The sequence below is a fragment of the Simochromis diagramma genome, unplaced genomic scaffold, assembly GCF_900408965.1.
Source record: "Simochromis diagramma unplaced genomic scaffold, fSimDia1.1 OVJJ01000216.1, whole genome shotgun sequence".
NCBI classification, from domain to species: domain Eukaryota; kingdom Metazoa; phylum Chordata; class Actinopteri; order Cichliformes; family Cichlidae; genus Simochromis; species Simochromis diagramma.
Window position 1 is genome coordinate 11863611 of NW_024386883.1, and position 14410 is coordinate 11878020.

The 14410-nt window shown below is 43.1% G+C and overlaps 1 protein-coding gene across 11 annotated transcripts in view; it reads left to right on the top strand.

Annotated features, from left to right (window-relative positions):
* Window positions 1-14410, top strand: part of tcf7 (transcription factor 7) — a 72326-nt gene that overhangs the window by 55082 nt on the left and 2834 nt on the right. For 2 of the 11 annotated variants that reach the window (XM_040032281.1, XM_040032284.1), the window contains exons 6-11: window positions 4179-4268; window positions 5534-5653; window positions 5773-5935; window positions 7034-7141; window positions 7856-7903; window positions 10205-10253. In XM_040032281.1, the coding sequence (XP_039888215.1) occupies window positions 4179-4268; window positions 5534-5653; window positions 5773-5935; window positions 7034-7141; window positions 7856-7903; window positions 10205-10253 (578 nt within the window). Of the gene's footprint in view, window positions 1-4178; window positions 4269-5533; window positions 5654-5772; window positions 5936-7033; window positions 7142-7855; window positions 7904-10204; window positions 10254-12537; window positions 12611-12794; window positions 12902-14410 lie in introns of those variants that run through there. The other 9 variants (XM_040032283.1, XM_040032285.1, XM_040032276.1 and 6 more) reach the window with 8 other exon arrangements.

Consider the following 14410-nt stretch of genomic DNA (forward strand, 5'->3'; position numbering starts at 1 on the left):
TTTTCTTCTTTTTTTTTTTAACTATGAACTCACTGTAAAAGTCATACATTTCTATAGTATACAGTAAAAAAATATGAACTTTCTGGTAGTTATTTGTTTATCTATTACTTATTTTCTTCTGTGAAGAATAAATAGCCATGGAGAAGCCATACAACTAATGAAAACGCAGTTATATATCTAAACAAAATGTTGCATTTTCCAAAGCCATCCAGTGGGCCAAATTGGAGTCTTTGGCAGGCCGATTCTAGACCCTGGGCCTTATGTTTGGCAGCCTGCTATAGACTAAAATTGTCAAAGAGAAATATCGAAAAGAATTATTAGTTGAAGCCACAAATTAAAGCTACACTATACTTTGCTCCAGCATAGTAATCATAGTAAACTGCATATCTTTTGTGTTTTAAAATGTTGGTCAGAAATATCAAAGATATGTGAATGTCGTCTTTATAGTTTATGCTTCTTAATCCAATCAGTGGTGTTCTTCTGGACCAGGTTTCCCATCATAAACTTGTAACTAACCCTTAACCCCACCAATGTTCCTCTTTCAGCCTGATTAAAGGAGCCGCAGTGGCCTCCAAACTGTTATCCCCGTTTTTTCCCAAACACTGTTATCATTTCATTGACCTATGCCGATGTGCATACATCACAGGTTCATCTGGTGTCAGCTCAGATAACCCGTTGTCATGGAAGCCACAGCCTTTGATCCTGTTTGTTGAGGACTTCGACCCGTGGCCTCTGGTTAAAACACAATGAGTGTCGACAGCTGCAAATTTTAAATGAAATGTCAATCAAAGTAATGGTGATTGGCCTCAACAAAGTCCTCTGCGGCACATTTTCTCTATATATAAAGAAGCGTTTTGTGGTCTTTAAACTGAAGGATGTTTCTATGAAACACGTCTTTAAAGATGTCCTGATGGCTGCAAACATCACAATCGGGTGGGTTCAAAGATTTCCAAACAATGAAGAAAATGTTGGTTTTGGAGTTGTAGCCACTGCACTGTGTTTTTAGTGATAGAATTCCTTAAGTCTGTTTCTCATGGGCTCGGAGTGCAAAAAGTGGCGATGCAGAAAGCTACGCTGGACACCTAAAACGGGCACATCTGTTCCATATTCAGTCATCCAGGTTTCCATCCATTCAGAGCTGATTGTGAGCCTCCAATGTCATGCTGGTTGATTGTGAACTTATAATGTCAAACTTCCCATTGATTTATGGATCAACACAAATCCATTTATTCCAACCTACAGCATCTGTGCCTGGACAAATCCCCTCTCAGAATAGTTAAAGGCTTACATCAAATGTCATGGAGATTTGGGATGAAAGCTTAAAAAGTTTTTGTGGGCATTAGCTTACATGTGTGTGTGTTTATTTTTTTTTCTTTGTGTTTTCTTTATTTTTTGTGTGCTTCTGTAGGACAAGCTGCATGTCCCTAGACGTTTCTCAAGTCTGTGATTTCCGGGGGTTTTATCTTTTTCAGACAAGAACTCTTCATCATGGACTTTCACAAGTATTACTAACAGTTAATCTCCTTTAACCCAGATTATCTGCTTTGTTTTGGCTCCTTATAGTGTGCTTCTTTGTGGAAGGAGGAGGCGGGAATAACATGGAGAATGAGCAGTTAAATGTCAAACTGTTGTTTTCTGTTCTTTCTCTCTTTTTGTCTTTAAGTCCGTCCCTCCACGACCACCTCCAACCGTCCCTTTAGCCTGCTGGCTGGTTAAATCCATTACATCAGGAATTATAAAAGCTTTTACATCCTGCTGATCAAAGAGTCTTGCTTTAAGCGATGCAGACATTTAAAATCAAAATTGTAAGCTGTTATCAGAGAACAGAAAAATAACAAATAAAAGAATATGAAGAACATGACTAATAGCCTTATTTTCTATCAATGAGCAGCTTAAATTACAAGTATGGAGGTCTGGTTGATGATTGAATGTCATGTGACCGATTCTAACTCTGTTAATCCAAAACAATTATACTGTACTTACCGACTCTTTGAGAAAGCACCTGAAGTCTTTTTGAGGGTCTTGGCATCAGAGCAGTTGCGGTTTCTTTTGGAGATAAAGCATCAAACTCTCTTCTTGTAGGGACAAATGAAGGTCCACAGGAGGCGTGGGCAATTAGATTAATATTGTATTCATTTAAAAGTTCAAGATTGAATCTTGGGAGTCTACTAAAATGGGTTTAGATGCTTTAATGTTGAAGAAAAAACATGAAAAAAACAAACTGCGCCCGCTTGAAACACTGTTTTAGATCTTTGTTCTTTAAGGCTTCCCTTTTTAAAAGCCTAGTGTGCACTGGCTGGTCAGCTGACCTGGCAAAAGTGAGTGTATTAGTTGCATACCATAGCTCTTCAAGTGTAGACTCAGCTCTTTAAGAGCTGTAGGCTAACAACCCCCCCAGGCCCCCTGCAGAGGTTAATACGTCACACATTGGTTTCATGCATTGACATTGTTTCCAAAACCAACCCCATCGTGACCATTTATTCCTCCACCAAGGCGGAGACCAAGTAGCTGTCAGCGAGATCGCATTAAAAAAGAAACTACTAAGCCGGATTTTATTAAAGTTAATGGAGAGGTGGTGAGTGGGCAAAGGAATAACTGAGTACATTTTGCAGCAGCTCCAGATCAATTTCTATCAAACTGTAGAAGTGGGTATTAACTTGAGTATGCCTCAAGTTTTTAACAGGTTTACAGTCAGATGATTCCTAACAAGCAGTTGAGCTTTTTTTCCTCTGTGGTTGCAAGGACAATGCAATCAAAAATAAAAGTCATGTGCTTGTTCCTGGGTTCTTCAGGTGCAGGTTGGGAGGCAGCTGCTCATTGTTTTGACTGCCAGCATGTTGAAGGAGCTGTTAGGGCTAGGTGTGAACTATGCAAGCTTGTTACATAGTGATGTAAATAAGTCGCGAGAAAAGCCTGTACTACAAACAAGGAGCTTCGGGTGGCGCAGCAGCAGTGCTTTCTGTGGCCTCCTAACTTTGCAGAGCACAAGGAGCTATAGAGCACACTAAACAAAGGGGGGAAACCCTAAATGCATAACATGGGAACTTAATTTATTTTAGTGGCTATGGATTAAAGAGGATTGGACTGACTAGTGGACTGTTTGACTCATTAGATTCAGCGATATGAAGGAAAAAAGAAAGAAAAGTGGATGGGCCATTTAGTTTGAACCGCTTTTGTCTAAACTGTGTCGTAGCGTGGCCTCAGCTGAAACAGGGTTACAGCCGGAGCTGAGGCCACTAATCTCCGGATCTCGTCCCAGTTTAGGGTTTCTGCTGCTGGGCTTTTCTGAATGTAAAAAACCTTTTTGAGAACAGATACAGCTGAAACAAAGAGGAAGAGATTAAAAGGAGATAGCAGAGTGTGATGATAATGATGATGATTGCAAAGGTGGTGTAAATGGTAGATGTGGAGCAAGCGAGCGTGTGCTGACATTCACAAACACCAGGATGAGTCAGTCGAAGGGGAGGATGGTTGCATTTGCTCTCTGGAGGTAGTTTTTTTTTTTTTGGGAGGGGGGGGGGGAGGTGTGGTTTTTCTACATATCAAAGGCTTTTCCCTACACCCGCTCCCCACCCGCGACCTCCCACGGTGTGAGTATTTGTTTGTGCTCCCAGTAAGTCAAGTATTGACGCACAGCTGTCAACAGTGCTGATCCAGGCTTTCCAGGGGGTGCATCACAGCATCACGACGGGCTTTAAGGATTGCGAATTAACTTTATGTTAGAACCATCAAATAACACACAAGTCCTGAAGTTTATTTTATTTGGGTTTAATTCTGTTTTGTTTGCGTATTCAAATGCAATGCGGTATGAAATGTACATGGGTGACTTGAAGAAATGTATGCCTGAGCACGCACAGAACAAAAAAAGAAAAGCTGAATGAGTGTTCGAAAGCATCTCTGCAAAACTTTCCACCAGATTAAGAGACAACTTATATTGATGTTAAAGGATGGGAAAGGCACAGGAATGACAGCAAATTTCAGGGGTCAGGAAGTTTGTTGGGAATTTGGAGGATTATGCAGTGGAATAATGGTTCTGGAAGCATTCCATTAGGTGACCTTAATGAATCTGTTTCCACCTAATTCCTTAATTTAACCATTAAGGGCAACAACAAAAAAACTTTTACCTGTTAAATTAAAATCTTCTGCTCCCGTCTCTTCCCTCTGCTGTGCTGTGGCAGGCAGAGCCAGCCTGTCTATCCTGCCCTGTCCCCATGTGGATTCAGGCAGCCCTACCCCTCCAATCTCCCCAGCGCATCGTCCTACTCCAGGTACCGTAGCCGACTGGCCAGCTTGAGCCAACCCGATCCGAGTTGGGGTTGGGGGAAAAAAAAAAAAGGGCAACGCTCTGCATCACCAACTCCTGTTTATAGCACATCTCAAACGTCTGAGCAGGCGTTTTCCATTCACCGTGGCAAACTCATGTTCGGCCTGATTTCTTTGGACAGCTTCTGTAAAATTCTATTGGAGCCAGTGTGCTGTAAACAGGACCAGTTCAGTGTTTCGCCAAAAACAAGCTGAGTCAAGCCAAGCTAATCGCTGCTGCAGAATATGAAATGTCACACACACACAGAGAAATAGAAACAACCATTAGGACAGCTGCTTTATTTTTTCTTTTCGCTGCCCTTAAGCTTTGTTCTGGTTGTAATTGTGTCTTGTCTTTATCTCGCTGTAAAAACTTCAATGTTTTTAAAAAAAAGAGTGTTCTTTTAGTCGTCATTGCAGATGCTTTTCATGTTTGCAAGCACACGCACGGGAAAATTAAGTGTGAACCCACTGTGAGTTTAAGAGGGTTTTTGTCTTGAGTCAAATTTGCAAACCCTTAAAGATCTCTGCTTGCAACTTGTTAGTTGCCTAAAATAGGCGAAGAATCCCCAGCCTGTCTGGCATAACAGGCTGGGGATTCCTCATAGCCTGTTGTCAGTGACTCTGGTCTGTTGACAAGAGGCACAGTGTTTAACAACCCAAAATGGAACAATTAGGGACAAATTACTGATAGATATCGCATAACTAACCTGCAAACAGGAAGGAAAATATGAGGGAAATACAAAGCTAGATCACATCATGATTGGTGGAATGCATTTTTACTCCCTACGAGTCAAGGTGTGTGACACACGAAGAAGCGTTTTCCCCTCAGTGCCCACTTCCCCTCTCTCTCGCTCAGTAATGTTTGGTCGCCCTCTAGTGGTGATAAATGATGGCTTCACTCTTACACAAAAATAAACTTTAAAGAGCTTCTTTGTCACACTGCAGGCACATTTGTCCCGTGTTCTGTATTGCATTTACTCAGCTGTAGACACAAGATGAAACACAAACAACACTGATATGAAGCCCAGTGGACTTTCCATGCTTTCAGGCTCACTGCTTACATAAAACTGTCGCTCCTGCTTTGATGCTTACCGCCCTGCCGCCTCCTATCCTCAGTGCATCTCTATGAACTCACCTTTTTTGTCACCCCCCCCCCCTTTCTCTGTCTTATCCCCCCCACCCCCTTTCCTCTGCTTTTTTTTTTCTTCTTCTTTTTACCCTGCACCAGGTTTTCTCACTCGCTGATGCTCGGCCCATCGGGCATGCATCCTACAGGGATCCCCCATCCAGCCATAGTGCCCCCTACAGGCAAACAGGATCACGAGCAGTATGACAGGAGCATGTACGTGTAAGTATACCCCTCGCTCCGTTTTAGGTACATTTATATTCATGGCTCCACCCTTTGTCACAGTGTAAGAAACTATAAAGTTCTCACAGCCTCATTCCTTCACCCCACGTCTTCATCAGGAAGCCACAGGTGGAGCCCAAGCGGGAGAAGGAGCCCAAGAAGCCGGTCATCAAGAAACCTCTGAACGCCTTCATGCTTTACATGAAGGAGATGAGGGCAAAGGTCATCGCCGAGTGCACATTAAAAGAGAGCGCAGCCATCAATCAGATCCTGGGACGAAGGGTGAGGGACGCACACACACACACACACACACAGAGGCATGCACATTGAAAAGCAGACTAATCCTGTTTCCAGGTCAGTCAGTAATTTCACACATGAGGAACATGAGAGGTAATGTGAACTCTGTTTCCCTCACTTACCAGACTGGTACTTATCTAGCACTTCTCTACTTTACCTGCACACTCACAGCACACACACACACACACACACACACTCCAGTGCTCATGGGTGCTGGGAATCGTACCACTGACCTTCCGATTAGTAGATGACTCGTTTTTTCAGCCACATCCGCCCCTTATTCTCATGCAGTAGTCCAAAAAAGTAAGAGGAGTTACAGTCTATTGAACCTGGAGTACCCACTCAGGCACAGGGAGAGCATGCAAACTCCACACAGAGGGTTCGAACCAGGAAGCGTCCTCCTGTGAGCCGACATTTCAAACCCCTGAATCCTCCAAATCCTTACATGATTATGTTATAAAGAGAGCGTCCCAGAGATGCACTGCCTTTCTTCTGGAAAAATGGAGAGAGGTTTCTCATTTTATTAAAGACTTCAATGGCCAGTAGTTAACAAGGTTTAAAAATTACCCTCCTAAATGTAAAACTGTGTCTACGGTACATAACATCATTAGGAGAGTCAAAGGATTTGAGAACAGGCCTGGAAAACAGAGCCTGGGGCCCTCGGGCTGCGCTGCATTAAAAACAGAAATGATTCTGCGATTGTTATCACAGTAAAGGCTCAGGAACACTTCAGGAAACCACCGACGGCAGCAAATGCAAATTGACACGCGATGAAGAAACATTTAAAAACAACATCCAGCTCATCTGTGCCGTAGAAAGAGAAAAACCGTCCTGTTGTCATAAAAATCTCCGTTATAATTCATTTATAGTGGAAAATGAGCACATATTCCACACAGAAAAATAACATTTAATTTTCTCTCTTTGTACTATTTTCACTTTTTTGTATATTCTCAATAGAAAGAGAGTTTAATGATCAGATCAGTTCAAAGCCATTATCAAAGACTTTATTGCCCAAAACCCAAAAACTGTATAAAGGCAAGTCTGTGAAAATACTGACCTTCTTTTTGTTGTGTGTGTTTCCAGTGGCACGCACTGACCCGGGAGGAACAGGCCAAGTACTACGAGTTGGCCAGAAAGGAAAGACAACTGCACATGCAGCTCTACCCAACTTGGTCTGCTAGGGACAACTACGTAAGAACATGTTCTTCTTATTCCTCCCTCCCCTGTGTTCATGAGCCTATTCAGAGTGAGAAGAAAAACAAGCCGATATGACTAATTTCCTGAGCCGTCTGAAAACAAAAGCAGGGATATGCAAAAGCTCTCCCACTTTTTAAAATGGAAAAATAAAGGTGTGCAAGGCAGGGAATGTTGCAGTATCTGCAGTGAACATCATTTTCCATTGTTACTGGTTTACCGCAGTTTACGGAAAACAGTGATTTCTTGTGGCGAGCTCTAAAAATGCACTGAAAACTGTGCTGAATTACACACAAAAAAGAAAATTGGAAGAAAAAAAATGTCCCCACCCCCTAAAATAACTTCTAAAACTGCAGTTCTAGTGATGCAAATGGTATTTTCTGAAATAAAATCCTCCCCTTGGATTCTTGGGTCATTGATTTATACCAATCTGAGCTTCCAGATGCATTAAAATAAAAGCCAGGAATCAGCAGAAGCTATTCACGCTTTGTTTTCTGTAAGGAGAAAACCATTTAATCAGAACCTGCTCTCTGGTGTGATTTCTGTGCAAGTGAAACCAAGAACAGGATCAGTCTCATGAAATCTGTTGTTTCTGACACTCTCAATGCCAGTGTTCTTAAATACAACGAATAAACTTATGTGGTGCATGCATTCTAGTTTCTGGCCTGCTGTGTGCCTTTGACTTCTCAGTTTGCTGTTGAACTCTTGCAGGAGGCGGGCCTTAGCGGGGTCGCAGGGGAAAAGAATAAAGCTGATTGGGTAGGGACACGTCTTATGGTGGATTTATACCTCTGTGGTGGGGGGAAGAAAAAAAAAACTAATGTGAGGATTTGCATGAAAGGGGTTGTGGGTATTCCTGTTGCAAAGTTTGCATGCACCTTCCAAAAAAACAAACCAAAACAAAAAATCTGAGTGACTCACCCATGTCAGCCTCCCAGACAGCACGCACGCAGGCGGCGGCAGCCACACGAGCCGATGTGATTGGTCAGTTTTGGATATGGCCTACGCTTTTGCAGCAGCTACGCCTGCAAGTATGTTAACCTTTGAAACACTAAATCACACAGAGGTATAAATCAGCCCGTTTGCTCGACTAACAGAGAGCAGGGCTGCATGGCTGGCCTCACTGCCTTAATATACAGCTTCAAAACACAGCACCTTCATTTTTGTAGCAACACAGCAAGACGTCTGTAAAGGAGGTTGTGGATGTTCTGAAAGAAAGACAGCCCCGGTTATGTTTTGCTGTGCCTGCACTCTCTTGCTTCTCTACACGTGATTGGTTACCGAGCTGAACTCTGCAGGCAGGCAGGCAGGCGTGGGAACTTGGTAACACTTTATCTGGACTGTGGTTTCTAACATGTTTGAAACATCTAAACTGTCACACAGATAACAGAGTAGCACAAGAAGATACCCCGTGACCGCATATGTCAAAATTAAGGGTTGCGAGGCGACCCGGAGAGTGTTATTTCTGCACTCAGAAATTACCCTCATGCTGTTGTGAAGGTGTTGTAAACCAGAGCTTTAATACTCTCTGATCGCAGGTGTAGGAGCCGTCGCTGTATGCACGGAGCTTTGAACATTGTCTTCACCTCTTAAACGGCTCTTAAATGTCACGATTCTAAGCACTGTAATTAAGCATAATCCACACTCTGTGGCTTTTTGATAGGCATACGGTTCAAGTTTGGAGAATTTAAAGGGATAGTTCACCTCAAACAAATATGTGTTTTCCACCGGAGCCCGTTTAGATTGTTTTGGCTTGAGTTGCCCAGTTGCACTTGCTTCCAGGTGTTCAGGGATCAAAAACAGCAAAACCCCGTTTTCGCAAAGGAACTATTTTCTTTTCACTGTCTACATCCGCCAGCTGGAGACAGCTTGCAGATGCTCAGTTCAAAAAAAGGGGTCACCATTAGTGTTTACATCCTGTCGTGCTGTCTGTCGTGAGCACAAAGTTTTCATCACAGGCAGATGCAGTTCTCCTTCTGCACTGTGGATTAGTCTGCAGTTCCATTACTTTTAAGAGAATTCCTTCAAAAGTGTGCAACTCAAATCAGAGCGGTCTAGATGGATAAATAATTAGGGAAAACTAGTAGATTTTGCCATGAATGCTCCTTTAGTGTAAAAATATTCTTGGGATATATTGTTAGTGACACAGCACGCTCCAAAATGCTTTTGAATCGATCACAAATTCCAGGATTTTAAAGAAAGAGCCTGAAAGGGCCACTTGATGATCAGTCCACAAACTGTTTATAGGTGAAGGACTGAGCTTTAAATATCGTCTGATGCATTTGGAAAATAAATAAATGAATAAAAACAAACTACCAAGTGTCCTCGCTGCCCTCTGTTCTCCTTCTGAGTTAAAAACAAACCACTGGACCTACGAGCAAAACAGGAAGTGAAGTTCCACATATCGCCCACACACCTGTGGAGGGTTTCTCCTCCAGTTCCCCCACTCAAAAAAAAACAAAATACCTACACTACTATACTACATATAGGCTAGTATATGCACACACACACGCACACACATACGCCCACAGACTGAGAAGCTTCAGAATGGTGCACTTGCAAGAGGAGTAACCACATATACAATGCTGACAGCGAGCTGAGGAGGGTTAGACATCGAAGCGTAGGCGGTAGATTTCTGTGCCCACATCCTTCATCGCACCCAAATATGAGGCCTCACTTCACCATCACCGGATCTGTGTGAACAGCTCTGATGTTTACCTCAACAGTCACACATTACAATCAACCTGGGGACACAGAACAAATGCAAACACGAATATGAAAACAGTTAGGAGTTTACAATGGCTTTAATCTGAATTCACGTTTCCCCCCTTTACTATTAAGGCCTTCAGCTTCTTTACTGTGCAGATTTCAGTTGATAGAAATGCCAGCCGAACACGGTGATTAAAAGTTATCTAAGACACTTGCACGTAACTTTTATCCTGCTTGAGATAAGCCAAATGAACTGGAAGATCTGCTGGTAGTCAGCAGTGCAGTCAAGAGTCCGACTCATTTCATTTCTTTGGCTTTTTTTTTTTGTTTTGTTTTCTTCTCCTCAAACAGGGCAAGAAGAAGAGGAGAAAAAGGGAGAAGCAGCAGGACTCCAACACAGGTAAACCTCTAAATATGGATTTCCTTGCTCTCGTCTGACGGATGGTTAAACGTTTTTTTAAAAGCCACACACACACAGAAAATGACCAGTGCCAAGACTTCTGGATTTCAGAGAATTCAGTCGAGCTTGAGTTTGCGTTGGCGCTGCGTGCGGCACGGCATCTCCGTGTGCAGGATGTGTCTCAAACGTCAAACCACCCACCCACTCTGCTTTCCATGTAACCTCAATTACAAACATTTGAATCCCAGTGTGCAAAACTTTGTGCTGATCTTAGCTGTTCCAAGTTTAAAAAAAAGAAAGAAAGTCAGCCATCGTGGCAGAAAGGAAATCAAAAACTCTTATCGCATGACTAGCATTTTCCCTTTTCCACCTCCGCCATGTATGAACAATAACAAGCTTCTCAGCTCTGACCTGTTCGGTTTTGAGAACGCAGACGTGGTAGTTATCCACGTCCCAAGTAAACCACTTGAGTGCTTGTGGTAATACTATAAAAGCTACTACAGCATCGGCACGATGGCATCAAAGGTGAGACGATAAGAGGTTGTAACACTTTTGTGATTGTTTTAAAGAAGGTCGTGGATGTTCGGCGTCTTCTCGATGCGCGGCAGCAGATAAAAGAGCCTCGGTCTCCCCTCAGCTCGTGCTAGAGCGACCTGAGTGCTCTGCCTTAACTGGCACGATGCTTCATTTTACCGTGCAGTAACACCGAAGTATATTTACTTACAGTATTGTGTAGGTCCAGAACCATCCCTCATTTCTTTGTAAGTGGTCTTGAGCAGTAGCTCTCCAGGCTTTCTTATGGTCTTTTAGTGTTTTTATTTCAGTCCAGTACTTGTACCTGAACATTTTCAGAGATTTTTGTTGTTGTTGTTTCTTTTTTATATTTGAAAGATTGATAAATCAGGGTTAAATGGTTTTACCAAAGACACCAAACACAGAGATATTACCCAAAGCTTCATCACAAATGGTGTCAGTGGAAGGATGCCAGTCAAGAAGCCATTCTTAAGGGAGAAGGGGCTGAAGTATATCAGATTATGCAAGAATTGGATTAAAAATCAGTGGGAACAGGTCTTATGGAGTGATGAATCCATCTGTAAAACACAATGGAAACCCTTCATGGTTGAGGGCGACATTTTAGCCAGTGGTGTTGGGGATCTTGTCCGAATGGAACTATGTCCAGTAGTACCGCCAGATTTTGATCCACTATGCCAGAGGTGTCGAACTTCAGGCCTCAAGGGCCGGTGTCCTGCAGGCTATAGATCTCACCCTGGGTCAACACATCCGAATCAAATGATTAGTTCATTACCAGATCTTTTGGAGAACTTCAAGACATGTTGAGGAGGTAATTTAGCCATTTAATGATCTGTGTTGGATCAAGGACACATCTAAAACCTGCAGGACACCAGCCCTCGAGGCCTGGAGTTCGACACCTGTGCGCTATGCAAAACCAGCTGGAAATTGTCCGATAGGCATGGCAATAATCCCAAACATACTGCAAATGCAGTAAAATCATAGAAAAACACACAGTGAGACACTATTAGCACTATTAGTCATGGATTGGCCTCCACAGAGCCCAGGCCTCAGCTTAATTAAGCGGTTTGGGATCATCTTGACAGAAGCCAGAAAACATCCAAAGAAGAGCTCTGACTTCCTCAGGAAGCCTGGAGAACTGTTCCTGAAGACTGCTTCAAGAAAGCTTGACTAAGAGAGTTCAGGCTGTGTTGAAGAATAAAGGTGATCATACTAAATATTGACTTTAACTCTGTTTGTGTCTTATAGACTGTATTTTAAAATATGGTTGCACATTTAAGTAAATCTCTGCACGTTTTTCCTGTTTTACATACAAAATATAAAGAAATGAGGGGTGGCTCAAGACTTGTGCACATTAGGGTATTTTCAGCAGATGTTTCAGAAACTGGAAAATATATATTTTTTGGATTTGGGCGTCGTTTTAGAAACTGAAAACCCTTGAAAGGTCCAGTACTAACAGCGTGACAGCACGGCTGCTTCTTCCTCTGTGTGTTAACTGACCCACATGTTTAACTAAGTTGTGTTGGGCGGTTGATCTGCTGGTTGTTAATGTCGCATTGTGCCGTAACCATCTACTAACAGTTTTACTTGATGGCTTTTTCCGAACAAACGGTGCTTTTGTCCTGCCCTGACGAGCTTGTTTCTCTCTTCGTCTCCTTCTTGTCTGTGTCTTTTGTCGTCTAACCTGTTTCCTCCCCTCTTCCTCTGCTTTTCCTCCTCCCCTTTTCCTGTGCATGCCACGCATTGTGCTCAGACCCGGGCTCTCCTAAGAAATGCCGGGCTCGCTTCGGCCTCAACCAACAAACGGACTGGTGCGGTCCTTGCAGGTGTGTACCAACCATCCACCCCACTCGCTCCGCAGCACCACGCTACGCTCACGACTCCCCCATCTTTCTTCTCACACCGCTCAAGTGCATCGTGTCTCTCTGATGCCGTAGGAGGCAGAGCAGTCTTGGAGGTGGCATCAATCTCATTAATCCCATCAAGCTTGTTTTTTTTTCTGTTTTCCAGGCCTTTTTTTCAGCCTTTTCATTTGTCCAACAAGTAAACTGCTGAATGAAGACAAGCCCCCTCCCCTATTGTGATTATACCTGCCAAGACGAGCTCTACCTCCTCGTGTTTGAGGTCTGCATGTCATCTCTCACTAACCTGCTGCTCTGCAAATAGAACCCATACATATGCAGTTAATATATAGCAAACAGCGAAACATGCTAACTTTAGTTAGGCTTCAGTCATGTGTTTACTTGCAGGTAAAAGGTCAGACATGCAGATTTAGAGGTGTCGCATGAGTTAAAAATGTATTTAGAGACATGTTTTCACACCCCGTCACTCCACCCCTATATTTAAGTCTGTAAATATATATATGTGATGTCTCACCCACACCATCGAGGTTAGTTTGGGTTCTTCAGCACCACTGGCATAATGCCTTGCATAAGCAGGCCCTCTGTAGTGAATGGCTAGAGGTTAAAGGGGAATACCACTCATTAAAATGCTCTCTTTCAAAAAACAACAACAAAAAAAACAGTATTATTCCTTCCTTATGTAATTGTAATAGCATCACCGTTTGTCAAAGGTCAAACTTCCACATAATATTTCTTTGAGTGAAGAAGCTCAAACAGATGTTCTGTTTCCAAGGTCGCCATATTGGAATCATTAAAACATGTCGGGAGCCACGTTTCTAAACTCAAGCTGGGAATTTCCCTCTTTTCCCTCTGTCAGCACTGGATTAGTCCGAGGCAGTTGGTGTTTTACAAAAGTAAAAGGAAACTGGGTGCGCAGGGATTATTTAGAGATCAGGTACGCCGGCTTCACCGGTTGTTTTATTTATCTGCCAGAGCAGCTCATTTGTCTTCTTTATTTATTTATTTTTAAATCCATTCTCAAAACTGCAGCGCTCTCGGATGCGTTTCTCCCCAGCGAGAGCTGACGAATGGCAGCGGCACAAGATAAATGATCAGAAGCGGGCCCGTCAGCAGCTCGCACGGCCGGGTTTGAGACGCGCCAGGATTCACGGTGCACGGCAGCCCAACGGCTTTGCTGCAGGAGTCAGGGATCTGTGTGGTTCTGCAGAAAAAGTTTCTACCACCACAGCACTGTAGAAACCCTGTCGTCTTCCCCACCATCACGTCATGGAAATCTGAATGTGTGTGTGTGTGTGAGTTTGTTTCGCTTTGAGAGAACAAAGGGGGCTGAATGTGGTTAGAGCAAATCCTTATCACCACAGCTCCACACAAACACACACACACTAGCGCGCTCCCTGCAGCTTTGCATTTTGACGGCATTCTCATGCCCATCTGCTTTCAACTTTCTCCATTCATGCGATGTGGTAACGGGCGCCTTTTGATGGTGAACTCTGACATTTAGAAATCACTTTCTATTGCACTCTTCCTGCCTCTCTCCCTCTCTAAATATGGCCTAGCGCCTTTCCTTGCGGTTAAACCCGGTGACTCATATCATATTCTGGTAATGATCATGGGATCCTGTTAACTGCTTTGATGCTGCACTCAGCGGTACACAAGTCTGCTTTTAAGTATAACACCTCACAAAGCACAGCAGGGTTACTGCTGATTGCCTATTAGACACATGTAATACGTTCGGTTCAGAACAAAAAGAAGTAGAAAACTGAA